This window comes from Doryrhamphus excisus, chromosome 2 (assembly GCF_030265055.1).
Source record: "Doryrhamphus excisus isolate RoL2022-K1 chromosome 2, RoL_Dexc_1.0, whole genome shotgun sequence".
Lineage (NCBI taxonomy): Eukaryota > Metazoa > Chordata > Actinopteri > Syngnathiformes > Syngnathidae > Doryrhamphus > Doryrhamphus excisus.
In genome coordinates this window covers 17,011,095-17,035,890 of record NC_080467.1, presented here as the reverse complement: position 1 = coordinate 17,035,890, position 24,796 = coordinate 17,011,095, and the positions used below count along the sequence as shown (strand labels likewise).

Sequence of the window (24,796 nt, the reverse complement as noted above, 5' to 3'; positions counted from 1 at the left end):
ACGCATCGTTTTTTAGCTACTCTTGGCTAATTGTAACACAACTACATTGGCCGACAAAGCAACGGACAGACATTATGCATAAAATTGCTGTGCTCTTCTCTCGGAAAAGGATATACATCTAAAATGCTTTATTTTGCGGACTTATACTTCGTTACTTTATGTTTCATTAAAATTCAGTCGATCGCCCCAGACGTGGATTAATAGCATTATTTACAGCGGACAGAAACTTTATTTATGATCATATTCCAAGATACTCAAATCAACCTAAAACCTTACGTAATGCCAGTTTTGCTTCAGGAACCTGCCCGCTCAAGAGCCAATCAAAGAAACCCATTTTGGGCGGACAATTTGAACGTTGCAAAGTACAGCTCGCTGATTGGTTAATAAACACGTCAGTCAGCCTACGGCTTTTCTCCAGTGTCGGTCGTATTTAAATTCCAGTGTTAAATTTCCCTGAATTTGTAATACATTATACTCAAGTTGTAATATATATGATAGGCTTATGTACTTAGATAAAATTGTTCTTGTAGACCAGAAGGAATTTCTATTCTCACGACACGCCCCGCTGTGACGTCACTAAGTGGGCGTATATGTTAGCAACATCAACAAAAGAGAAAAAGGAGAAAGGAGTTTACGGACCCCCAGAAGGAATACATCAGATATGTGGATCTAATTTGCCTTAACAGGTAAGGATCACTCCTGACTATCGATCGGAAGTAGTAGTATTAGAGTAATACTGCGCGAATTTCCTCTTGGTTTCTTTCTCTATGTAAATCGACGGAGGATAAAAAAAAATAGGCAACAGTGGCATTTAGCAACATTTCCTGATAATATATATTCTTCCAGGATAATAAACAGTAATTTCCTAACGGTTCGCGTGAATTATTACCCCGTTAATACTGTCTAGCTATTTTTCTTGTCTTCTTTTGGTATCTTGGCATCCTGCTCTGTCCGAGATACATTTTTTAACCACGACAGTACGTATAAAAAACGGCATGAATATTATATAGGTGCTGTGCCATGATGTGTAAATGTATGTTTTTTTATGTGGTTTTTAACCGTGCAGGCTTTCTGTTTGAATTGAGGACTGGGAAAAACATCCCCTCCCCCGCTCTTAAGAGAGGATTTTAAAGCTAGCTAGCTAGCTGTATTCGACGCTAGCATACTTGGTTACTGTCATTTAAATGCAACAAAAATGAATAAATATGAGAAATATTTTCGTGTGGGCTTAATCATCTAACTGGGCCATCAAAAAGCAGTTGTTTTTTCCGTCGGAGGCAAAGAAGGCGTTTACCAGTGGAAATCTGACACCGGAGTCCAGCTGAGGGAAGTGGGCCGGGCTTGTATTGTACAGTAATGGTTCTCAGCCTGGGGGGTACACGTACAGAACGTAAGAATAATACATCGAGATTAGTATTTTCATGTAAGGACACAACATGATTACATTGAAATTACAGATATATTACAGTATTATGGCTTATCCCTTATAATTATACAACAAATAGAATAAAAACAAGATACTTGTTTTTTGTTGTAGTGAGAAGACAAGCCAGCTGAGACATGGATGCCTTCAAACTGATGAAGGAGCTGAGGCTGAATTACGACCAGGAGGTCTATTATCTCCCCAAGGAGACTGGCCTAAGTCTCATTGAGTCCACTAATCAGGTGAGTCCACACCATTTACTTATTTGTTTGGGACCACCATTCAGCATGTCTCTACAGGGGTAGAGAACCACAACTACAAAAAAAAACACAAGAACCAACACAAAACTAACACTTGAGTTGGGTTGAATGGAGGGAAGCACATGATATTGTGATGGAGAGAGGATACAAATACCAATAAGACAATGTGGGGTGGCCATCTGTAGTATAAATGGGTGCAAAACTGTTGCACAGTATATACGTATGTACATGTATTATTGATGTTGCCTATGTTGGACTACAATCGATATGTGGCATTGCGTTGAGGGGGGATAGATGACATCATCTAATTTGCATAGTTGGGCACGAAGCATCAGTGTGACTCCAGATGTTTTTGTGTATAGTACTAGTCTTGGTACCAGTCCCAAAAAGCTTGTCATATAAACTGATGTATTTTTATTTTTCTAGAAGGATGGGCGGATCTCTGCCAAGTGTAGAGATGCCAAAGTGGAGGACCTGTGGAGTCTGACCAGCTTCTTTGGCTACACCACGCAGACCTTCGTCCTGGCTGTAAACCTGCTGGACAGATTCTTGGCCATGATGAGGGTACACAGTCCTTACATTTTGATGGCTGCTGTTAACAGCCTGCGTTGTGTTCAATAGCGTGTCCTCCTTTTTCAGATCCAACCGAAACACTTGTCCTGCGTCAGTCTCAGCTGTCTCCACTTGGCTGCAAAAGTGACGGAGGAGGAGTGCAACCTCACGCCCACGGACGAGCTCATCCGCATCGGACAGTGCAGGTTCACCGTGTCCGACCTCGGCCGCATGGAGAAGATCATCACGGAGAAGCTGGACTTCACGTCCAAATCTGTCACTGCCTTAACCTTTCTGCACTTGTACCATCAGATCACGCTGTCTCACTCCACAGAGAGGTGAGAATGACCGCAAAATACTGTAAAATACTGTGGAACCCTGCATATTTGGGACTCGGCATTAGCAACACCGCTAATTTGCAGGTTTTGATAAAAACATTTCAAACTTGGCAAGAAACCCGCCATTTTGTGCATATAAATCTCATTTCAACCTAATTGAGGAGGTCTTCTTATATGCAGTGATACTTGATATTTACACCGTTACTCGGACATCACTAACCGACCATCCCTGCCTTGCTCACGGTGCAACCAAAAACCAAAACCGCTCCCAAATAGATGCCCACACACTAATATACATGCAAAACGCTACCATCTTATACGCATTTGTAACCCGCAAGGAATGCTGGGTAGCACACTGCATTTCCCCGACAGGAAGTGACCCAGCATGCCTTGTGGGTTATACATTAGTATAAACGATATTGTTTTGCATGAATATAAGAGTGTGAGCTTCTATTTAGATACTCGCAGATACTCAATTACTCAGTTACCCAGTATGCCTTGTGGGTTATACATTAGTATAAACAATATTGTTTTGCATGAATATAGAAGTGTAAGCTTCTATTTAGATACTCGCAGATACTCAATTACTCAGTTACCCAGCATGCCTTGTGGGTTATACATTAGTATAAACAATATTGTTTTGCATGAATATAGAAGTGTAAGCTTCTATTTAGATACTCAATTACTCAGTTTTTCACCATTATGGGTGGTCCTTGAATGCAACACAGACTGCAGCTCCGTATCTGACACATCTGAAATGAAAAGGACACACACACAGATATAAATATCAAATAATAATAAAGACAAAATGAATATTGAATTGAACTTTTGAAACACTTGGCATATTTTGTGGATAGACTAGACATATTTTCTCTGCATGTTGAGCCTTTCTATGGCCGCAGACATGTCATCTGCAAATTCAACGGTCGGTCAACGTTTTTGCTGCCAGCGTCTACAACGCCTCATTGTTTTTGCTGGCCGCTGCTTGTCCGCCGCACTCCGGGTTGTTTGTGTGCGTAGTTTTTGGGCCCGCCGCCAAACTATCAGACAGCTGCGTCTGGCTGAAGTGCACTGATAAGATTTGTTGCTGACGGCTGTTCACACTTGCATAACCACTCGTGGGTCACTTTGGGTTTTGCAGGAATATTTGTTTGTACATTTGATTTGGATCTGTGATTATTATTATTATTATTATGTTTTTTTAATTGTGTGCAAATACTTGTATAGGAAACATAGGACTGACCTTTGTGTGTCTGTGTGAATAGGAAGAAGATGCTTAGCTTGGAGAAGCTGGAGGCTCAGCTCAAAGCCTGTCTGTGCCGGATCTCCTTCTCCAAAGCGAAGGTAGGCATTCACAGCAGGGTTCAGAGGTCACCGTCATTCCATTTCCTGCCCCCTGTCTTGGCTCACTGAATCTTCATTCGTTTGTCCACCCAGCCCTCCGTCCTAGCATTGTCTCTCTTGAGGCGGGAGATTGAAGCCATTCACTCTGAGGACATGCTGGAAATAGCTCGCCACATCCAGAGACACCTGAAGGTAAGCAAACACTGCAGCAGGACTTCACTCTCATGGATGAAGGCAGAGCATGATGACGTCCCTGTCAATCAACTGTCATATGTCGGATAAATAGTTTATATTTATGCTAGGTAAAAGCCAGGCTTTGGCTGTGCTTTGAAATAACGTTACTTGCATCATCACCCCTCACCCCCACGGGCAGCCGATCAGGTTTCAAACCTAAACACAGTGCTTGCTTTTTACCCTTGTGACCTAGAAAGAGAAACCACTCTGCAACGCAGCGGCGCATGGTGTATGCGGGCCAAACAGATTAACACTTTGGTGTCTTTGTTTGGTTTCAGATTGCAGATGCTGACCTCCTGCTGTGGCGCGGTCAAGTTGCCCAGTGTTTGTCGGACTACGACTCGCCAGAGTGCAGCAAACCCAATCACAGGAAACTGCAGTGGGTCGTGTCCCGCCGGACCGCCCAGAACCTCCACAGCAGCTACCGCAGTGTACCCGAACTACCCACCATCCCTGAGTGCTGCTGGGACGAGAGCGAGAGGTGAGGACACTTGATTTATGTCTCCTTGGACCCTAGTTCCTACTTTAGCAATATCTGGACGACTAAGAGGAAGGCACGGCGGTCGAGTGGGTACCGCACAGACCTCACAGCTAGGAGACCAGGGTTCAATTCCACCCTCGGCCATCTCTGTGTGGAGTTTGCATGTTCTCCCCGTGCATGCGTGGGTTTTCTCCGGGTACTCCTGTTTCCTCCCACATTCCAAAAACATGCTAGGTTAATTGGCGACTCCAAATTGTCCATAGGTATGAATGTGAGTGTGAATGGTTGTTTGTCTATATGTGCCCTGTGATTGGCTGGCCACCAGTCCAGGGTGTACCCTGCCTCTCGCCAAAAGACAGCTGGGATAGGCTCCAGCACCCCTCCGCGACCCTCGTGAGGTAGAAAATAAAATGGACGACTAAGACGCCAACGAGATAAAATATACACGGTGCCCCTAAGGCATGGGTGGCCAAACTTTTTGCCTCTGGGGTGTCCATATATGGGTGGTCATCAAAGAGAGCAACATACTTACAGTGCAACAAAACGAACACGTCACATTTATCAACCAATATGCTGGTCATAAACAACTAACAGTAAACATAAATTGTTATTTACAAGTGCCCGCAAGTCATGCTGGGTAGTGATGAGCTATGAACAATAAAAAAACGAATACATCGACTCCCCTCGCGACCTCCTCAACATATACTTGGGAGAGCGTACCAGATACCCAGCATGCCTTGCGGGTGTAATTTTGACTTGAGTTTGCCCACCTAACGTGTGGACATATAACGTACATATCGTAATACAACAAAACAAGTTGGGCTGAATTCATAGAAAAACACAACAATGATCTGCCCGTTACTTAGCAACCATGTCTTACAGTCTCGGTCTGCTTGAGTCACTCTGATTTGTCATGGGCTATAAAACGTCAACAAGCAAGCCCTTGGGTTGGGTCCTATGAGGCGGTAGTCATGTGGTAGTCATGTGGCAGCATGTCCCGTCAAAAGGACACTACCTCCTCAATAACACTACTCATGGGCAAACGAAAGAGAAACACACGCTCAATCTTATTTTTTCTGTCAAAGTGAGTTGTTTTCGTTGCGCTTGCATTCCAGGGCAACTGTTACAACACACACACACACACTACGTAACACATACGTGACAGGCCCCGCCCTGTTGGGGGCCTCTCGTATCTCCTGGTGTTGCATGACAGGACGTTTGCGAGTCAGCGGTCACGTCCCACTGACTCCGGTTTCCGTGACGTCACACAAGGCTGCTTGGCTGTTTAAAGCCACACCGGATGGCTTGGGGAAGTTCCTACTGTTGGAATATGGACCTGGTGCCCATTGTAAGATTTTCAGTTGGAAAACAATGGCCTCTTACTAGCCCGGGATAGCCATAGCAGCTGAAATGTACACCAGACATGGGCTTGAGAGCTCTTCAGGTTTATTTCGCAAGATAGTGCAACAGCATTTCCCCCAGCACACACACAACAGGCCTCCCCCAAACAATTCGCCCACCCCTTTTTACCTGTGAAGGACCAACCATAGTTCCCAATGAGAGGGTGAGGCAATACATCTAAAAAGGTACCCTATTTACATTCATAACACCCTTCTTTTATATTACAAGTCTTTCAAGAGTCCCACACTGAAGTGTCACTTCCTGTATATATTTAAACACTCAAGTACACATAACTTAGATTACTGAACTACCATCCAGTTAATCCCCCCCTCCTCCAGGTGACACTTGGGAGAGTCCAATTAAGGCGATCAGCCTCTGGCCTGCACTCACATGGGCGCACCTCCATGTTTGTGCCCTGACCAATCCGCTCAAAAAAAAAAAAGGAGAAACTGGTGAGAAATTAGGAACAAAACAAATGACTTCTAAATGAAAAACTAACTAAAGTGGCAATTGAACAACTTAAATGGCAAACAAATATAATCAAAGTACTAACTAGAATATATGTAAATAACAAAAGCCAACTATATACACAAAGAAACATGACAGTGTAGGTGGGGGATACACCTGATCAGTGAGGGAGGATTGGCAGCTCCCTCACACCCATCACACATTAGTTATTGGTGATGGCCACACATACATTTGGCACTAGCTCGGAAACACGTCATAATCAGTGAATGTAGCTTGTCTGTCTCTCTCATCATTTGGTTTGCAATGACTTTGCACTTTTAACTCAAACATGTTTCCTTCCCGCTGACAGTGAGGACTCCTGCGAGGACATGATGAGTTCAGGCGAGGAGTCCCTCAGCAGCTCCCTGGGCAGCGACGCAGAAGGACCCTTCTTTCCAGAGCACCTCCGCCGCCAAAAACGCCGCCAATACCTCAACGCCTGATGCCTCCGCCAGCGACGTCTTTTAATTTATTTTCTAATAAGCTCCTGTACTCGACCTGAACGCACAACATGTGGCAGCTGAAGATATGCTTTTTTTTGTCCTTTTTTTTTTGTTTGTAGACGTGTCGTCGGTGCATGGTGCAATGTCGCATTCCAAGACAACTTGGTTAGGGTGCCACAACTACAACGGAAACCTTCCAGTTGTCTTTAGGAAGGTTGATTTGCCAAAGTATGGCATTTATTGAACAGAGAGTTGTGTTGACTGTTATTAATCAGTTTACTGATCTCCAGAAGAAGAAGGCAGCTACAGTTGAGGTCATCTGGACATCATGCAAGTCTGCTCGGGTCTTGCTATGTACGTACGTCCACCTCACCGCAAGGATGTCAGACGAAAGCGGAACAAAAACATTTTTGGCAATACATCATGAATAATTTCCTGAAAATAATTTTTCAGCATTTGAATGGTAAAAGATGGAAAGGAGGCAACACAATGTCCACATGTGACTAAACATCCAGCAACTGCAGCTGCTCTTCACCTTCCCGGTTTGTTTCATTTGCACACTTTAGAATTCAAGACTGAATGCATGACTTTGGGACGAACGTGTGACAAATGTCGATTAACATTTTTGTTGGGTTTCTTCCGAGGTTGCTCCTGCTCAAAGCAGGGTCAAAAAAAAAACATTGTTGAATAATCTGATGAGCGTGTTGTGTTTGTGCTAATGCGTGTGTTTGTACGAGTTAAAAGTTGCCAATTTTAAGATGTAGCTCTGACATTGTCCAAAAAGAATGTGAAAAAAAGTACAAAAAAATATGTATAACACAAAATGCACACAAAAATGTAAATGATGTATAAAAAAATGTTAATAGTTTTTTGTAGATATTAAGTTAATTTATTATTTTGTCACTTGTGCGGGAAAAAAATCTTATAAAAATATTATTTTTAAACTGTTATCTGTCTCTTTTCTTTTTTATTTTGGTAATGTCACACTGCAAATAAATTAAATATAAAATGCTGCACCTGCAATTGTTAAGGTTCAGCTACATTGGTGTCCAAAATGTGGACTGGGGTCCATTTGTGGCACTTTCAAAAAATTGGACTGCAAAAAATACTGGCTTTATATATTTTTTTAATACAAAATAAAAAATATCAATGTACACCCACAGTGAATTTTCAGTGATAAAAGTGGACAGCAGTGCATCATCTATTTATCCCCAGCCTGCTACTGTATTCATTTTCATGTCATCTCCCACTGTCCTCACCTCCTGATGGCTCCAGTCTTTAGAATACCGTAGATTTGGACTTGCCTGATTTTGTGCTCCGTTATCCATGTTGGATCACACACTCAATGGAAAATCTGGCTATACTACATTTTGTTCAGGAGTGCACATGTATTTACACATATTCAGCATTCATATGCAATTGCTACAGAAAGTGTTTTCCATAGAGGAGAGTTTCAGCCAACAGCAGCTCATATTGAGTCACGGCAAAATGATGTACAAGATGACGCAAGTACTGATGTCACGGTTGCAAAAGAGGCGGAACATTTCCACCATTTGGGAAATTAACAATGGCATATTCATACGGATGTGTGTCGAAAATATTCACGTTCCATGACTAAGTTTTTGAAAAGCACCTCCCAGCCTGCAACGCTGCGATTGTTTGTACAGCTTGTGAAATATGACGTAGGAGTACGATCCGTATTTTCTTTAAATCCTGTTTTGCCTGTTCAGTGTAGCTAGGAAGCTAAGATGTTGTGTTATGCTTTCTTTGCTTCAATAGTTTTTAGACGACTTACAACTGCTGGGTTATTTTTAGGACTCACCTTGAAGCCTGATAACCTCAAGGTTACAAGGTTACATTTTCTTCCCCTAAATTAAGCATTTTCGAGCATTAAAAAGGCCAAATGAACTAATATCCAAGTATAAGGCACATTTAAAGACATAGCGATTATATGTAGTATTCTACAATAATCACTAGGTGTCAGTAATGTGACGGTAACGCTTGGTGAGACACACAAGCACCAGATTTGATCACCTGAACAACAAGGCTTTTATTGCAGGCATAATCCCTAACATGGGCTACTGTTGCAGCTGACGTCACTTCCTGTCCGCCCACCACTTTGCTCCCCTAACACTTACAGCAACACACATGAGCAAGAGTCTTTTGTCTTATTTTCTCTTATTATATATAAAAAAATATAGGGTTGTTATTTCATGTCTAGAGGGCTCTAATGTTAAAATATGTACTTTTATTCATACATATTCCAATATAAATAAGGAGGCCACAATTAATCGCCATAAAGGAGGGATTACTCGGTACTCGGTGCATGTTGTGTTGCACACCGCACAGAGCCAATCAGAGCGAGGAGGAACTCAAGCTGTGACCTCATCAGCAGCATTTCTCCAACAACTACTTGCAATCCTGTTCTGTCCCAAGAGGCACAATGTTTTTGTTGTTTCACTTTAACCCCAACGTTGTTAAGGACATGAACCTGCATCAGACCTGCATCATGATCGTAAGACAAACTGCAGTCTAGAGTCTAGGTGTGCCGAGGTGGAACTTTGATTCCAGGCGTCAGACAATTACTCATCTGTCAAACTACTCAATCCAGACGGTATGTAGAAGGTAACACCAGGTCCACCTGACCCTGATGGCACCTAAAGTATCTGTAAAGCTGCCCAAAGTGAGGTCTAGGGGACATTTGTTCAGATATCTTAGCAAATGACAGTGCTTTCAGAAGGACCCGCTGCTCGTTGAGAAGAGCATTATGGACCTTCACGTTAGTCTCTGTATGTGTCCTATCAATAAGACCAGAAAAAGTCACTAAATTTGTCCTGAGTTGCTTTTTTGACAAAGATAACCTTAGGAGGGGTCTGAAAGTTGGTAACCCTCCTGCTACGTTTTCTTATTCTCTGAAGCAGAATTGCGGAACAACCAGCTACATTCACACAATCCCATTAGAATGTGTTTATGAGCAAAACCAAACAGGTACCTTTAGATGTATTTCAAGAAATGAATGCATGGGAAAGACGGAAAGGAGTATTTTTTGGTTTTGTGCGTGTAAATGTAATGTAGCGTAGCGTAGTGTGTGTGTGTGTGTGTGTGTCTTACAGCACTTATCAAGCCAAGAAGTGAAGAAGTGAAGTGAATTATCAGTCCCCAGTTGAAATCAGCAACATTATGAATTATTTGGACGTTCTTCGTCTTCCATATGCCACACATACATTTCATTCAGGATTTTTAGTGTAACAAAAATGTGACTTGGTCCTACCAGAGTACAGCACTCCATCCTCTTCCACCACATGATGATCTCAGGCACCAACCATGATTGAATCCTCTCCAAGATTAAATCCAGTGTTTGCTTGAAAATAAATCATATGATTTTCCACTGCATATTAAGATCCTGTTGCTGTGTCTTCAAGATGTCCTTGTTAGAGTCCTTGGAAAAAAAAAAAGCATCTTCCACCAAAAAGGCCGTACACTGATCCAACATCAAAACCCCATTTGTGCTTTCTTTTTCTTGGGTTGGGATAACTGCGACCACGGCCGCCCCAGTGAATTCTGGGAGGGGGGCAGATGCTGGGAGCTGTGGTGCTGCGATGAGTGGGCCATGGGTGGAAGTGAGTGGTCCTCGCCGCCCTCATCCAGGAAGTAGCTGTCATGCTGAAAGGGACCGTCCTGCACACAAGGCAGGGAGGAAGTAAGTAAGACCGGTGGTCATTTCATGCATGATGACAAGTCACCTCTTCCACATGTTCAATGGAACATGCAACAATGGGGGCAATTATTGACAGCCTCTGTCCAGCCAAGCCACACGACGGAGTGACCAATGAGAGGAAAGGGTGCTAAAAAGTACGCTCTCACAAGTAAACATGCTAACACTTGCCGTGTCAGAAAAAAGAAATGAGAGGAAAGAGCGGCATTGGAACTTGTTGGCTCCAGAGTAAACATACCAGGTAAGTTTACATGAAGTTACCATACACATATATTTATGTAAGTTCATCTTCAATACTAAAAAGGTCAGTCAGGATAATTCATAATGCCGCCTACAGAGAACATACTAACTCCTTATTTCTGAAATCACAAATACTTCAACTTGCTGATATAGTTCATCTTCAAACAGCTAAAATAATGCATAAGGCTAAAAACAACCAATTAGCTAAAAATGTCATCCAATACTTCTCTACAAGAGAGGAGAAATATGATCTCAGGGAAGAAGTACATTTGAAACACTTCTATGCTAGGACTACGTTAAAAAGCCATAGCATTTCAGTATGTGGAATCAAACTATGGAATGGATTGAGTAAGGACCTCAAACAATGCACAACGATGAGCCAATTCAAGAAACAATACAAGCAGTTGATGTTTGCTAAATACAAGGATGAAGAGTCTTGAACAGGGGTCTCAAACTCGCGACGCTAGTTTGAGGCCCCCACCTCGATACCAAAGTTTAATGTTGAAATGACAGCTTAAAGCTGTGTGCACACCGGACACAATTAACATGATTTTGCCCCGCCCATACTGTTACCCTACCCTGTTACCCCGCCCTGTTTTGCTTTGGATTAGCAATGAAGCTAAAGGACGCTTATGACGCTGGGTACAAATAAATGCAGGAAATGATTTGGAATAAAACGGAAAATACACGTCAAGATAAAGTATCTCATCAAACATGTTGTTAAAGTTACCACGCTGCTCCCAGATGGAACTGAGTACGATGCTAACTTGCTAATTGGGTAAAATTATTAAGTTTCAATAATGTTCATGTTAAAGGTTAAATAACTGTTAATACTGGACATTTGAATCTGAAAAAAATAATTTCTCTACCAACTGTATGTGGTTTCTTTCGTTTTTCTTATTTGCTGTTTTATTATTATTTTACTTATTTATTACTGATTGATTGATTTATTGTCTTTATTCTTAATTTGTTTATTTTTTATCTTATTATTTGTATAGAAAAATAAAAATTAAGATATTTGAGAACAGTGGAATGTTTTATCAGATATTTTGGTGTGGAAAACCGAAACCAAAGTACTGAAAAAGTGTAGGGTATAGCAGAAGCAAAAGCATTGAAGATAGTTTTTATTGATTTTTTTTCCAGTTTTTAATAAATGCGTTTTGGAGTTTTTTTTTTTTAATCTGATGCGGCCCGGCTTCACCCAGAACCTAGCTCTGGTGGCCCCCAGGTAAATTGAGTTTGAGCCCCTTGGTCTTGAACCAGTCATGATGTGCTATATATATCACTATATTGACACTTACTATGGTACACATTATGTCATTGTATGGTCATATCACCTCGCACTTCGGTACGAGGTAGATTATTAAAAAAAACAAAAAAAACTTAAACTGTATTATGGAAAGCAGGAAGTGAACAAATGTAACAGTTACTGATTGTAAAAGTACCAGATGGAGGGGTAGGATTTAATAAGCTTTGCTTCTTCCTACTCCTTTTGGACATGTGGAACTGGGAACTGATTATGGGATGCACTCAATTGTAATCTGATGCATGTTCAAATGAAATAAAACCATTACCATTACCAAGAGTACTTGATGAACTTTTCTCATCTGAACTACTTTGATAGCCCGCAATTCCCTCCAAATCTGGGAGACTCCTAATTGGCTATGGATGTGACGATGAAGGTAGCATATTCCAGCGTGTAGTTACCTGTGAGCCAAACAAAGAGCTGAGGTAGTCATCTCCGGGGCGTTTGCTCCTCCTCTGACTGGATGGGGTGAATTCAAGCTGGACGGTCTTCAGCTCAGTAAAGACTCTCGGGGTGCTGGGCGTACCCAGGTTATCTTGGGTATTTTTTCCATGTGGAGGCGTGGTGGTTGGCGTAGGGAATGTGGATTCTGTCAGCACGCTGGTGGGTGTCCTGGATCTTGGCATCAAGTCCTCCGACTGCGATAACATCTTGGCCTCTTCTGTATCCGAGAGCGCCCCCTGGCTGGCTCCGGAGGACCAGCCCGTGAAGTCGGAGTAATTATCCACATCCGACTGGTAGCTGACGGATGAAGTGAAACTTCCAGAAAGGTCAAGTCGTCGTCCGGCGGCCCATTTCGCCTCCCTCGCTCTCCTCCTCTTCTTCCTGAGAGCATCCATCTTCTTGTCCTTGTTCAGGCCCAGCCGGTCTTCCCACCATGCTCGCCACATCTCCTCGCCCTGCCAGGAGAGCGTCAGACGCTCGCTGAGCCCGTCTTTCCAAGCTTCAGTGTCCACCTGGTCTGGAAATGGCAGAATACCCGTAGAGTCTGATGGGGCGGAGCTTGTCACTAGGAGTGAACGGTTGGACATGCACGCCATCAGCTGGTGTCGCACGCTCGTCACCTCCTCAGATAACTCCCTCATTTTGTCCCTGGACAGGCGGAGGAGGCCACATGAGTTAAACGCCAAATGATGCGGGTGTTGAGGGCGTGGCTTCTTTTTGTGGCTGATGTGCATCAGTTTCTGGAGCCAGTGTTTCCACAAGGAGACAGCCGCCTCACTGGGCTTCACTGGAGCCCGCTGGATGGGAGGGGTCACATTGCTGGTTGTCCCCTGATTAGCGTCTGGCTGCTCTGGATCATCAGCTTTATCGTTGGTCTCCTTCCCATCCTCTCCGTCTGGACCATCATTGACTAGAACCTGGAGGTTCAACCTGCTCAGCTTTTGTCCTTTCTCTTGTGTCTCCGATTCCTCAGATCCAGTTTCAGAGGAAGCATCATCTGGAAATTTCCTCCGTGGTGTTTCCGCAATGAAAGTGGGAAACACTGAATCCTGAGTTTGTCCGATGACGTCCTCATCGCTGGATGTGTCAGGCACCGCCCACTGAGAATCTGCCTGTGCCAAATTGTGCGATGAAGAAGAATCTCTCCCTGATTTTGTGCCATTGTCCAACGTCCAGACTTTGGCAGTTTGTTGAGGCTGGGGTTCGTCCTCAGTGGCTGGTGGTGGAACGGGGTCTGACCGCTCAGGCTCAAGGATCTGGTAGAAAACATCCCCTGCCTCCGTTAGCTGGAGCACACAGAAGCACTCTGGACTTTGCCCATTGCCTTCACTCTCCTGGATACACGTCAGCCCTGGAAATAAATGTGAAAATAGAAATACGTTTAAAAGTAGAATACTTTTAACGCCATTACTGTCAAAATTGGTTGTAAGCTAAGCAGTGTGAAACAACAACAATAGCCACGTTTACATGTGGAGTTTTTCCTCTTTCCCAATGGAATCTTTCCAAATGACTTTTCCAAAAACAATGGTATACATGGAAAAGAATATTCCAATCTCTTGTCGACATGCGCCGCTATAATCAAACAGAAGATTCAATGGGGCATGTGCAGTAAAGCGTAAACATCTACATCACATGATGCCGACTTCCCAAAGTTTTTCTTTCACTTGTTGGAATAACTCCGTATTGCAAGTTTTTCGTTCGTCCAGTCTTGAAATTTTTGTTTGGATCAAAAACAAACTTTCCCCGGCAGTCCAGTTCCGATTGCTGGCCTCCATTTTTAAAACTGAAGACGTCTTGAGCTGCGTGTTACGTCATATCTGAGCATGCACTGAAAGAACGCACCAGGGATAAATTTAAACAGGAAAAGATCAAATTCAATCTAGCTAATATTTTATCATTAAACTCGGGCCATGTTTTATATAGATATATATTTTCTTTTTTAAAAAAAACTGGGGCGGCACAGCGGTCGTGTGGTTAGCGCGCAGACCTCACAGCGAGGAGACCAGGGTTCAATTCCACCCTCGGCCATCTCTGTGTGGAGTTTGCATGTTCTCCCCGTGCATGCGTGGGTTTTCTCCGGGTACTCCGGTTTCCTCCCACATTCCAACAACATGCTAGGTTAATTGGCGACTCCAAATTGTCCATAGGTATGAATGTGAGTGTGAATGGTTGTTTGTCTACATATATGTGCCCTGTGATTGGCTGGTGACTAGTCTAGGGTGTACCCCGCCGCTCGCCCAAAGAGAGCTGGGATAGGCTCCAGCACCCCCCGCGACCCTCGTGAGGAAAAGCGGTAGAAAATGAATGAATGAAGAAAAACTGGACTTTTGAACCTATAGAAGGGTGTAGATTCTGTTCCACAGATGGCGGTGATGCACACAAAAGCTGCTTGCCAACCGGCAATAAACAACAGAAGAAGAAAAACACACCGAAGAAGAACGCACCCTGACAACTTTCCGTTTGAGCGGGTACAAGATACTTCAATCGGATTGGGGAAATGAATATTCCACCCCTGTGAATCCGATTATATGTTCATTCGGATTGGCACTTTTCTTTGGGAATGAGGAATATAAAAAGGTTCAATTCTTTCCTTTTGAACAAATAAACTGAATGCAATTGGAATATTTGGGTCCATGTATATACGTGGCTAGAGACATGACTAATGTCTAGTTACACAGTGACTTCCCGTCCTTAACATTGTTATACCAAAGAACTACGTTATTGGCGTAGTGACACCTCGCCACCTCGCCACTCCAGACAGTCAACCGCAGTGCGTCATTGCAGCTCTCACAAAGCCTCAGGCCACCACCGAATGGTAAAGCTACATTATTGGAGCTGCCACTACCGCTGCTGTGTTTACATTTTTGGATTTGGATAAATTAACCCTATGAATTACATTCTCTGATTTTATAGCTTTGCAATGCACACATAAGGTTTGTGGACGATGGGTAAAATTCCAAAAGTAGTGCAGTTTTCCTTTAAAAAGCATTTATATTATTTTTCAAGTCTGTATTAGCACGCACACACACACACACACACACACACAGTGTGTGACAGTGTCCCATCCATACCTGCAGCAGGGGAAGACAGTCTGTTAGCCGCCGTGTCCATGCGGTGTGGGATCTGGACAGGAAGCTGTTTGAGGCTGTCACAAGGCCGAAGTAGAGCTTGAGGAGGACCATGACTGACACATGCCTCTAATCTGCCTCCTGCAGATGCAAACATACGGTACGTTCAAAATAACCTCACCTAATAAATACCCCAAAACCCCCAACAAACTCCAGTTTAAGACAAACCTGAGTATTGCAGCAGTGTGATTTCCTGAGAACTCTGGGAACCCAGAAAAACCTTAGTGGTTCTACCTCCACCTCCGGTTGGATCGGGTGAGGACACCCCGGGAAGGACGTGACAGAACATGGGTGGGAACTGCATCATGTGATCCAGCTTCAGCATGGGCAGGCACGGGAATCGCTCGTCCATGATGTAGGCCGAGTGCTAGGAGAAGAATTGTAAATGAGCTTTCGCTTTTATAATGTTTTCTACGTTGCCGGGTCCCGCCTGTGCCACCTCAAAGGTTGGGGTGGGTACAGACTTCCTGTCCAGTCATTCTTCTCTGCAGGGAACACATCCATACCGGTCTTATTTGTGTATTGAATGGCTTATGGCCTCTTATTATGTCTACTATATTGGTAGTACCTGTAATTGTACCTGTATTGGTAAGTACCTGAGTTGTGAAGATATGGTGAAAGGGGTGGGAGCCTCCTAGGTATCTGCAGAAGATCAGTCTCTCCCCACTCCGACACTCTATGGTGTTGCTGATTCGAAACAGAGTGTGGATGGAGGCGGGACTCACCTGGAGAGACAGAACAAGTCAGATGGAGAGCATCGATGTGGGCAACAGGGACCATAGGCGGGTCAAGGATAACCAATAACATCGCTTGTTAGTAGGGATGTTCAATAATATCATTCATTCATTCATTCATTTTCTACCGCTTTTTCCTCACGAGGGTCGCGGGGGGTGCTGGAGCCTATCCGGCGGGGTACACCCTGGACTGGTGGCCAGCCAATCACACATATAGACAAACAACCATTCACATTCACACCTATGGACAATTTGGAGTGGCCAATTAACCTAGCATGTTTTTGGAATGTGGGAGGAAACCGGAGTACCCGGAGAAAACCCACGCATGCGCGGGGAGAACATGCAAACTCCACACAGAGATGGCCGAGGGTGGAATCGAACCCTGGTCTCCTAGCTGTGAGGTCTGCGCGCTAACCACTCGACCGCCGTGCCGCCTCACTAATATCATATTGGCCAATATTGGTATAAATATTTGATATTAATTCATATCCGTATCAGGTTTTCTGCCGACAAGGACAGGTTTTACATTCTGTTTGTACAATAAATATGCAATCTGTAATCTACGTTAGGCAGCTTACTAGGAAGGGAACATCCTAGGACCACCTGTACATATATTTATATTTCCATCCAACAAAAACATTTGTTCTACTATAAAAGCTGTTATACTATAAAAGCAATCTTCACTCGCTAAATGTACTGCAAAAAAGGTAAGTAAGGATAATTCATAATGCCGCCTACAGAGAACATACTAACTCATTTCTAAAATCACAAATACTTCAACTTGCTGATATAGTTCATCTTCAAACAGCTAAAATAATGCATAAGGCTAAAAGTAACCAATTAGCTAAAAATGTCATCCAATACTTCTCTACAAGAGAGGAGAAATATGATCTCAGGGAAAAAGTACATTTGAAACACGTATATGCTAGGACTACGTTAAAAAGCCATAGCATTTCAGGGACTATGGCTTTTTTAATACAGGGACCATAGGCGGGTCAAGGACAACCAATAACATCGCTTGTTAGTAGGGATGTCCAATAATATCATATTGGCCGATATTGGTATAAATATTTGATATTAATTCATATCCGTATCAGGTTTTCTGCCGACAAGGACAGGTTTTGCATTCTGTATACATCAGTACGAGGTACATTATAAAAAAAAAAACCTTAAACTGTATTATGGAAAGCAGGAAGTGAACAAATGTAACAGTTACTGATTGTAAAAGTACCAGATGGAGGGGTAGGATTTAATAAGCTTTTCTTCTTCCTACTCCTTTTGGACATGTGGAACTGTGAACTGATTATGGGATGCACTCAATTATAATCTGATGCATGTTCAAATGAAATAAAACCATTACCAACATTTAAAATGATATTTCATCAACACTAAACGTTATTCACTCTCACCCTGATATCACACAGCTCGGCACCAGTCCTGTCAGCGTACAACACCACTCGAGGGTGAGCAGAGAACTCGCACCATCGCCATGACGACTTGGCATTAAAGTACAGGTTGCCATCATCGTCATGAACCTTCTGGATCCTGTCGGGGCAGAAAAATAAAATCAGCTCAATACAAGATCAACAAAGCGACAAGTAATTCCTCACCCTTTCCCAACAGTCCACAGGTGAGCTGTTCCACTTTTACTGGCCACCAGAACTTCACCTAAAACGTGAGGACTAAATCACACAACAAAGGTTACAGTGGATTCCTGGCTGGTGTCATGATGGACTCACCTGACGCTGACACAGGTGGCGGCCTCTCTAGTGTTCACGACTTGCAGCAATTGTGGTTCGTTTCTCTCGCTGCATCTCCAAACGCCACACAGGTGATCGGACCTCACTGCCACGCAACCTGCAGACCCACACAGATTACAAAACACAACTGTGCCCCCCCCTCCTCCAATGACATTTTTGTAAATGACATCCATTCCTTACATTCATTCAACAGAGATGCAGAGCTTATTTGTCTGATTGGACCTTTCAGTTGAAAGCTGAATGGTTTGCTGAGGCTGGAGTTGACAGAGAAACCTCGGTCTCTACGGTGCTCTAGCTCCATCGTGTGGAAGTCTGATGTACTGCTTTAAGGACCATCAAACAAGCATCCTGACAAGACTGTCACCTCATACAATCTGTAATCTACCTTAGGCAGCTTACTAGGAAGGGAACATCCTAGAACCACCTGTACATATATTTATATTTCCATCCAACAAAAACATTTGTTTTACTGAAAAAGCGGTAGAAAATGAATGAATGAATAAAAGCTGTTAGACTATAAAAGCAATCTTCACTCCCTAAATGTACTGCAAAAAAGGTCAGTAAGGATAATTTATAATGCCGCCTACAGAGAACATACTAACTCCTTATTTCTAAAATCACAAATACTTCAACTTGCTGATATAGTTCATCTTCAAACAGCTAAAATAATGCATAAGGCTAAAAACAACCAATTAGCTAAAAATGTCATCCAATACTTCTCTACAAGAGAGGAGAAATATGATCTCAGGGAAGAAGTACATTTGAAACACTTCTATGCTAGGACTACGTTAAAAAGCCATAGCATTTCAGTATGTGGAATCAAACTATGGAATGGATTGAGTAAGGACCTCAAACAATGCACAACGATGAGCCAATTCAAGAAACAATACAAGCAGTTGATGATTGCTAAATACAAGGATGAACCGGTCTTGAACCAGTACCTCGTACCAAAGTACATTATTAAAAAAAAACAAAAAAACCTTAAACTGCATTATGGAAAGCAGGAAGTGAACAAATGTAACAGTTACTGATTGTAAAAGTACCAGATAGAGGGGTAGGATTTAATAAGCTTTGCTTCTTCCTACTCCTTTTGGACATGTGGAACTGTGAACTGATTATGTGATGCATTCAATTGTAATCTGATACTGCTTTAAGGACCATCAAACATGCATCCTGACAAGACTGTCACCTCATACAAGAACAGCAGCACAGCAGTGTTGGATAGACTTGTGGAGGTCGGTGTAAATTTTCAGTGTGTGTGTATTAGTGGAAAGTGGGGGTTCTATTACCAACCACATGAATTAAATGTACATTTTTAAATTTACTTAAGATGACTGCTATTGGCCAGGGGTGTCATAGAAGAGAGAAAGGTTACAACAAAGATTTGGGGGGTAGGATACTGAGGCGGTCCAGTCCTTGGTTTCCAGGGTAGATGAGGCAGCCTCGCTGAAAGCTCCCACTATGAGAAAAGGGGATGAAGTCGAGAGCGCCCCCTGTGGCTGCTTCAGAAAACAACAGACTGTCTCTTTGCTCCGTCAGCTCCTCGTACAACAGAGAGCCCAGCAGCTCGACGGGCACATTTGGCAAGGCATCTGACAGCAGGGCACTGTACGCTTGCACTGACCTGGAGGAATACGACTGGTGGCATCTGAAAAGGTGATGTCATTAATCAGTCAAGTGTTTTTTCTTTTGATTCACATTAAGTTTGTGAATTTGGACACTCACATTGGCAAATTCAGCATGTTGATGAAGCGTTTTAGTTTCCGGGGGGGACCAGCATTTCTTTGTTGGTGCTGTAATACACACAGGTGCAACATAACGTTGTGTAACTTCCTCCATCCAAATAACGCATATTCACCTTCACGTCACCAGGTAAATCGTCAAGTGGGAGTGACTTATGTCAGACTGTGTACTAGTTCACTAATTGCTTTATATCGACTGCAGAGGTTGATGATGGAGGAATCATGCACAATCCTTTTCGGAAACATGAACACGTCTCTATTTCCTGCGAGGTATAAAGATAAACAAACAGGTAAAAAGAGGCAGGTAATTATTTAACGTAATGGAACACACCTATTCCGTTCACTTAGAACAGTGATTTTCAACCTTTTTGGAGCCACAGCACGTTTTTTTACATTGGAAAAATCCTGTGGCACACCACTAACCAAAAATGTTACAAAATGTCACCACGACCTCACACGTGCATCAATAAGTCTATCGGAGGAACAAGGTAGGTGTTGCCACACGGACCAATATTACATTGCTCTGCCAGTCTTTACACCACAGACACTCCACAGTAGCCACGTTTTTACATGACCACTTTTTCCCCTTCCGAATGACCTTTCGGGAAACAATGGTATCCATAGAAAGGAATATTCCAATCTCTTGTCTACATGCGCCGTGAAAATCAACCAGAATAGTCAATAGGGCATGCCCAGTAAAACGTAAACATCAACATCACGTGATACCGGCTTCCCCGAGTTTTTCTTTCACTTGTCGGAATAACTCCGTATTGCCAGTTTTTTGTCTGTCCAGTCTTGAAATTTAGTTTGAATCAAAAACAAACTTTGCTTAGTCCAGTGCCGATTGCTGGCCTCCATTTTTAAAACTGAAGAACGTCTGGATCTGCGTGTTACGTCATATCTGAGCATGCGCTGAAAGAACACACCCGGGATAAATTTAAACAGGAAAAGATCAAATTCAATCTTGCTAATATTTTATAATTAAACTCAGGACATGTTTTATATAGACATATATTTTCTTTATGAATAAAACTGCACTTGTGAATAAAGAAGAGAAGGGTTTAGATTCTGTTTCACAGATGGCGCTAATGCACACGAAAGCTGCTTGCCAACCGCCAATAAACAACAGAAGAAGAAAAACACCACGAAGAAGAACGCACCCTGACAACTTTCCGTTTGAGCGGGTACAAGATACCTCAATCGGATTGGTTAAAGGAATATTCCATCCCTGTTCAATTCTTTCCGTTTGAGCAAATAAACCAAATGCAATTGGAATATTTGGGTCCATGTATACTATTGTATTGAATTGAATATTGGATAATTCCTCACGGCACACCTGACGGCTTAGAAAGCCTGCTATTAAAACACCTGCAAAAGGGTTTGAATTAGTAACACATTCATGACAACATGCCTTACTTAGAGTATTATGGTCCTTTTAAGCATTACCAGAACTTCGTGCCTGGAAGTTCACATAGCAACATTTCCAAATTCAAAAACAAAAACACAGAAAGGTGTCACTTTGCCAGTTACATAGTTCTTCGGCGTAACAATGTAGCTTGGTTGATACGCAGGTCACCTGGTCTAAATGCAGTCTTGGTGGCAGTTTTGGGAGTTTTTTTTTCCCAAAAGGTTTTATCAGCGGAATAGTCACATCCCATCACGTGCATTCTTAGCTGCCTCTGTTGGCTTGAACATCCTACCTCAGTCCAAAAAGTTTCTTTCTAGGGTGAAGGCAAAACTTACCCCTTTCGGTCCCTTCTTCAAATAGATATGGTTGCCCAGAATTTCAGTCATGCACCCGAAAGCGTCTTGGCAATGATCAATGAAGAAGTTCTGCATCTACACACACACAAAAAAATTTTTTTAAGAAAAGTTGAAAGCGCTCCTGAAGAAACATGTTGGAGCCAAGACCTGGAGTTGGACCTAGGTACACACTCACATGCTCAGTGAAGTCCTGTGGATCGGGAGGAGCTGAATACCAAAGGAAAGCTGAAAATGTAACATAAAAAAACAAATATTATAAGAACTCTACCTGCCTTTCATGGTTGTCAAACCATCACTTGCAGTGGTTATGATATTGATAGTCATAACAACATTAGTAGATAGACTTTGGTAAATTGCTATCATTAGCTGACAAACAAAACTAGCAATAATGATGCTCAACAATACCACAACACATGCAAACCGATTTGACAAAGAAATGACCTCTTTGGGTTTCACAGCTAGGAGACCAGAGTGCAATTCCACTCTCAGCCATCTCTGTGTGGAGTTTTCTCCGGGTACTCCAGTTTCCTCCCACATTCCAAAAACATGCTAGTTTAATTAGCAACTCCAAATTATCCATATGTATGAATGTGAGTGTGAATGGTTGTTTGTCTATATGTGCCCTGTGATTGACTGGGGACCAGTCCAGGGTGTACCCCGCCTCTCGCCCGAAGACAGCTGGGATAGGCTCCAGCATCCCCGCAGCTCTCGTGAGGATAAGCGGTAGAAAATTAATGAATTAATGAACACAACTACCGTAATATGATGCTTACATGGGGGCGGGCCTTGCACCATTGGAGGAGGAGTTCCCTGCCTTGATCAGTAAACCAGCATATTGTGGTTTCATAAGCTCGTCATCTGTTTTAGTGGAGTAGTGGTGTAGTGTAAAACACCAGTTTTATCATATAAAAAAACGTAGGTTACATTATTTTGGAGTCTTTCTTTTCCCATAGGCCTGTAATTGACCTGTGGCATGGGTTGCGAGTGGATGGTTAGTTTGTTGTCATCTTTTAACTTGCATAATACAGCAAGGATGTATGCGCATGTCTTTATTTTCCTTCTATGGCTTCTTTTGTGAGTATGGTGGAAGCTATCGAAGTAATGACACATCTAGCAACCTGCCGTGCGTTTTGATTTAGTGGATTATCTTGGAGTCCACTGATGTTATTATATAAAAAGGTGACAGTTATCACCTACAACTGGCGAGGAGGAGCGATCGCTTAAGTCGGGAATATTCATTCTCCCTACTGTACTGTAGGAGAAGCAAACACAGCTGTCAGTTGCTTACATTTTTTGGGGTTGAAGAGTGGAATTGGTACCGGCTCGGTGTGACGCAATATCTCCCCTTTAACATGATGTCTGGGTGTAAAGGTCCAATTGTTTTGTGATCCAGAACCGCCCTGAAACCATGACAGGAAACAAAAAAACACACATTATAATGGAAACAATCAAAACACCAATAGCCAAAAAGACTTTTCCTATCTGAGGTACAGCTGTCAATATAGAATGCAGTGCAACAAGAATGACAACAATACCTAGCAGTGTTAGCTGCTACTTTAAAGTAATTCCGACAACTCACACGATGACATTAAAAGCATTAGCGTGCAATGTTTACAGTAGTTTCCATGTAAGGCTTTCAACATTGAAATAAACATTAGCAGAGACCTACCTTAAGTCTGACCCGATCATAGCTGCCCCAATGTCCAGCACAGTGCTTCAGCGTCGAGTCCGCTGGTCCACAGTTGTAGAATGAAGAGAAAAGCTGCTGGGGGAACTGGTAGTCCATTTTTGTTTAAATTATTACAAAGACATCCGGTGATCCCTCGGTGTCCCAGGGAACAAGTCTGGACATGTTGGTCCTCAGACTCAACTAAAGCTATATACAGTAAACAAGCTTTTCCCCCCTTCGAATTGTCATGACATGTCGTCAGTGTATTACGGTACACAAATTATATATTAAAAAAAAACCCAACCGATTCAACTGCTTCAATATTGTCTGAAATTCCGTGAAGCATGGTCAGCGCGTGTGGGTTTAGGAACTTATCCGGAACCGGTTCCTCTCCACTTCCGGTTCAAACATTCTTTCAAATCACGCACTTCCGTACTTACACTTAAGTATACTATGACTGCGTACTTAATTCCAGCGGCGTGAATTTTTGACGGCGGAGTACTGTCTCAAATCGTTACCGTCATGGCGCACTTACCGGAAATGACGATCATAACACCATCTCCCAGTGTTTTTTGTTTTTTTAATTGAACGTAAATAGTAAAAAAAACAATAATGTATACAGAAATAGCACCATAAACACCCGCTATTGCTGTACATCTACCATTTGGGGCGTATTGAGTGCAACATCCGGGCTGCGTTTTAGTAAAATGAAGTGTGAGTGCTGGCTTACAGTTTCTATCTGTAATGAACATATTCCAAATACCCACATTGTCTGCGTTTAATGACCAATTCGTATTTCCTTCATGTCCATACTAACACCTTTTTAGTTTACATTTAAAAATGCCTCTCATTCCTGTATTTTGATATGTTTGCTTTTGTAGTGTTATGGACTTTAGTTAGCAAAAATTGCATATAATAAAAGGGCATCATTTTGTTACTTTGTCGCTACCGTTGCATTTTTATTTGTGTTGTATATGTATTTTTATATTTGGTAAAATGTTTTGTTTGCCTAACATATTGTAGCGACATATTGTATTTGTTCTTGTTGGCACGTTGTGATCCAGAATGTCTGACGGTTTCGGGTGGCCCTGAATGCACCAGGGGTACAGGCGTGTCGCTCGGTAACCAGGAAAGAAGCAATGGTGGAGTTGGTGGTGGGGTTACGGCCGACCGTAGCCATTATTGTGTGCAATAAAGAGCTTGTTATTCCATGGCGTCGGCGACGACGCCACAGTGCCAAATTATTCAATGAATCTTGGAATTTTTGAAAGTACAAAGTATCAGTCTCGGTAATACGAGACCTGTGTTTAA

The 24,796-nt window shown here is 42.7% G+C and overlaps 2 protein-coding genes across 8 annotated transcripts; one reads left to right on the top strand and one right to left on the bottom strand.

Moving 5' to 3' along the window:
• Positions 1–552: 552 nt before the first annotated feature.
• Positions 553–8,066, top strand: ccng2 (cyclin G2). Of its 3 annotated transcripts, none has more exons than XM_058054981.1 (8): positions 553–686; positions 1,538–1,665; positions 2,113–2,247; positions 2,323–2,573; positions 3,839–3,917; positions 4,011–4,109; positions 4,430–4,632; positions 6,851–8,066. In XM_058054981.1, exons 2-8 carry the CDS (start codon positions 1,561–1,563, stop codon positions 6,981–6,983), a joined length of 1,005 nt encoding a protein of 334 aa, XP_057910964.1. In that variant the 5' UTR covers positions 553–686; positions 1,538–1,560; the 3' UTR covers positions 6,984–8,066. The 3 variants fall into 3 exon arrangements, with proteins under 3 accessions (XP_057910964.1, XP_057910948.1, XP_057910955.1); XM_058054965.1 differs by having other exon boundaries at positions 2,110–2,247; positions 6,851–8,057; XM_058054972.1 differs by lacking the exon at positions 553–686 and adding an exon at positions 807–977 and having other exon boundaries at positions 2,110–2,247; positions 6,851–8,061.
• taf1c (TATA-box binding protein associated factor, RNA polymerase I subunit C) lies at positions 3,054–23,991 on the bottom strand. 5 transcript variants are annotated; one of them, XR_009120052.1, is made up of 16 exons: positions 23,486–23,991; positions 23,105–23,216; positions 21,992–22,041; positions 21,796–21,891; positions 20,036–20,103; positions 19,711–19,958; positions 18,491–18,622; positions 18,290–18,407; positions 18,161–18,232; positions 17,960–18,095; positions 16,413–16,541; positions 15,985–16,183; positions 15,760–15,897; positions 12,646–14,039; positions 10,255–10,661; positions 3,054–3,325 (listed from the first exon to the last, which is right to left on the bottom strand). XR_009120052.1 is itself a non-coding variant. In XM_058054900.1 (15 exons), exons 1-15 carry the CDS (start codon positions 23,600–23,602, stop codon positions 10,476–10,478), a joined length of 3,183 nt encoding a protein of 1,060 aa, XP_057910883.1. In that variant the 5' UTR covers positions 23,603–23,991; the 3' UTR covers positions 7,868–10,475. The 5 variants fall into 5 exon arrangements, 4 of the variants coding, with proteins under 4 accessions (XP_057910883.1, XP_057910894.1, XP_057910903.1 ...); XM_058054900.1 differs by lacking the exon at positions 3,054–3,325 and having other exon boundaries at positions 7,868–10,661; positions 18,290–18,437; positions 18,533–18,622; XM_058054911.1 differs by lacking the exon at positions 3,054–3,325 and having other exon boundaries at positions 7,868–10,661; positions 18,533–18,622.
• Positions 23,992–24,796: the final 805 nt, after the last annotated feature.

What these genes read in the sequence shown, in the direction of transcription:
- taf1c (XM_058054889.1), bottom strand. Translation starts at nt 23,602, where the DNA reads ATGGACTACCAGTTCCCCCAGCAGCTTTTCTCTTCATTCTACAACTGT. An exon ending in TGCATCTCTGTTGAATGAAT is followed by an intron (nt 18,408 to 18,490) that starts GTAAGGAATGGA and finishes GTGGGTCTGCAG; the next exon opens with GTTGCGTGGCAGTGAGGTCC. An exon ending in GCCACCTGTGTCAGCGTCAG is followed by an intron (nt 18,233 to 18,289) that starts GTGAGTCCATCA and finishes TGTGTGATTTAG; the next exon opens with TCCTCACGTTTTAGGTGAAG.
- ccng2 (XM_058054972.1), top strand. Translation starts at nt 1,561, where the DNA reads ATGGATGCCTTCAAACTGATGAAGGAGCTGAGGCTGAATTACGACCAG. An exon ending in TCATTGAGTCCACTAATCAG is followed by an intron (nt 1,666 to 2,109) that starts GTGAGTCCACAC and finishes TTATTTTTCTAG; the next exon opens with AAGGATGGGCGGATCTCTGC. An exon ending in TGCTGGGACGAGAGCGAGAG is followed by an intron (nt 4,633 to 6,850) that starts GTGAGGACACTT and finishes TCCCGCTGACAG; the next exon opens with TGAGGACTCCTGCGAGGACA.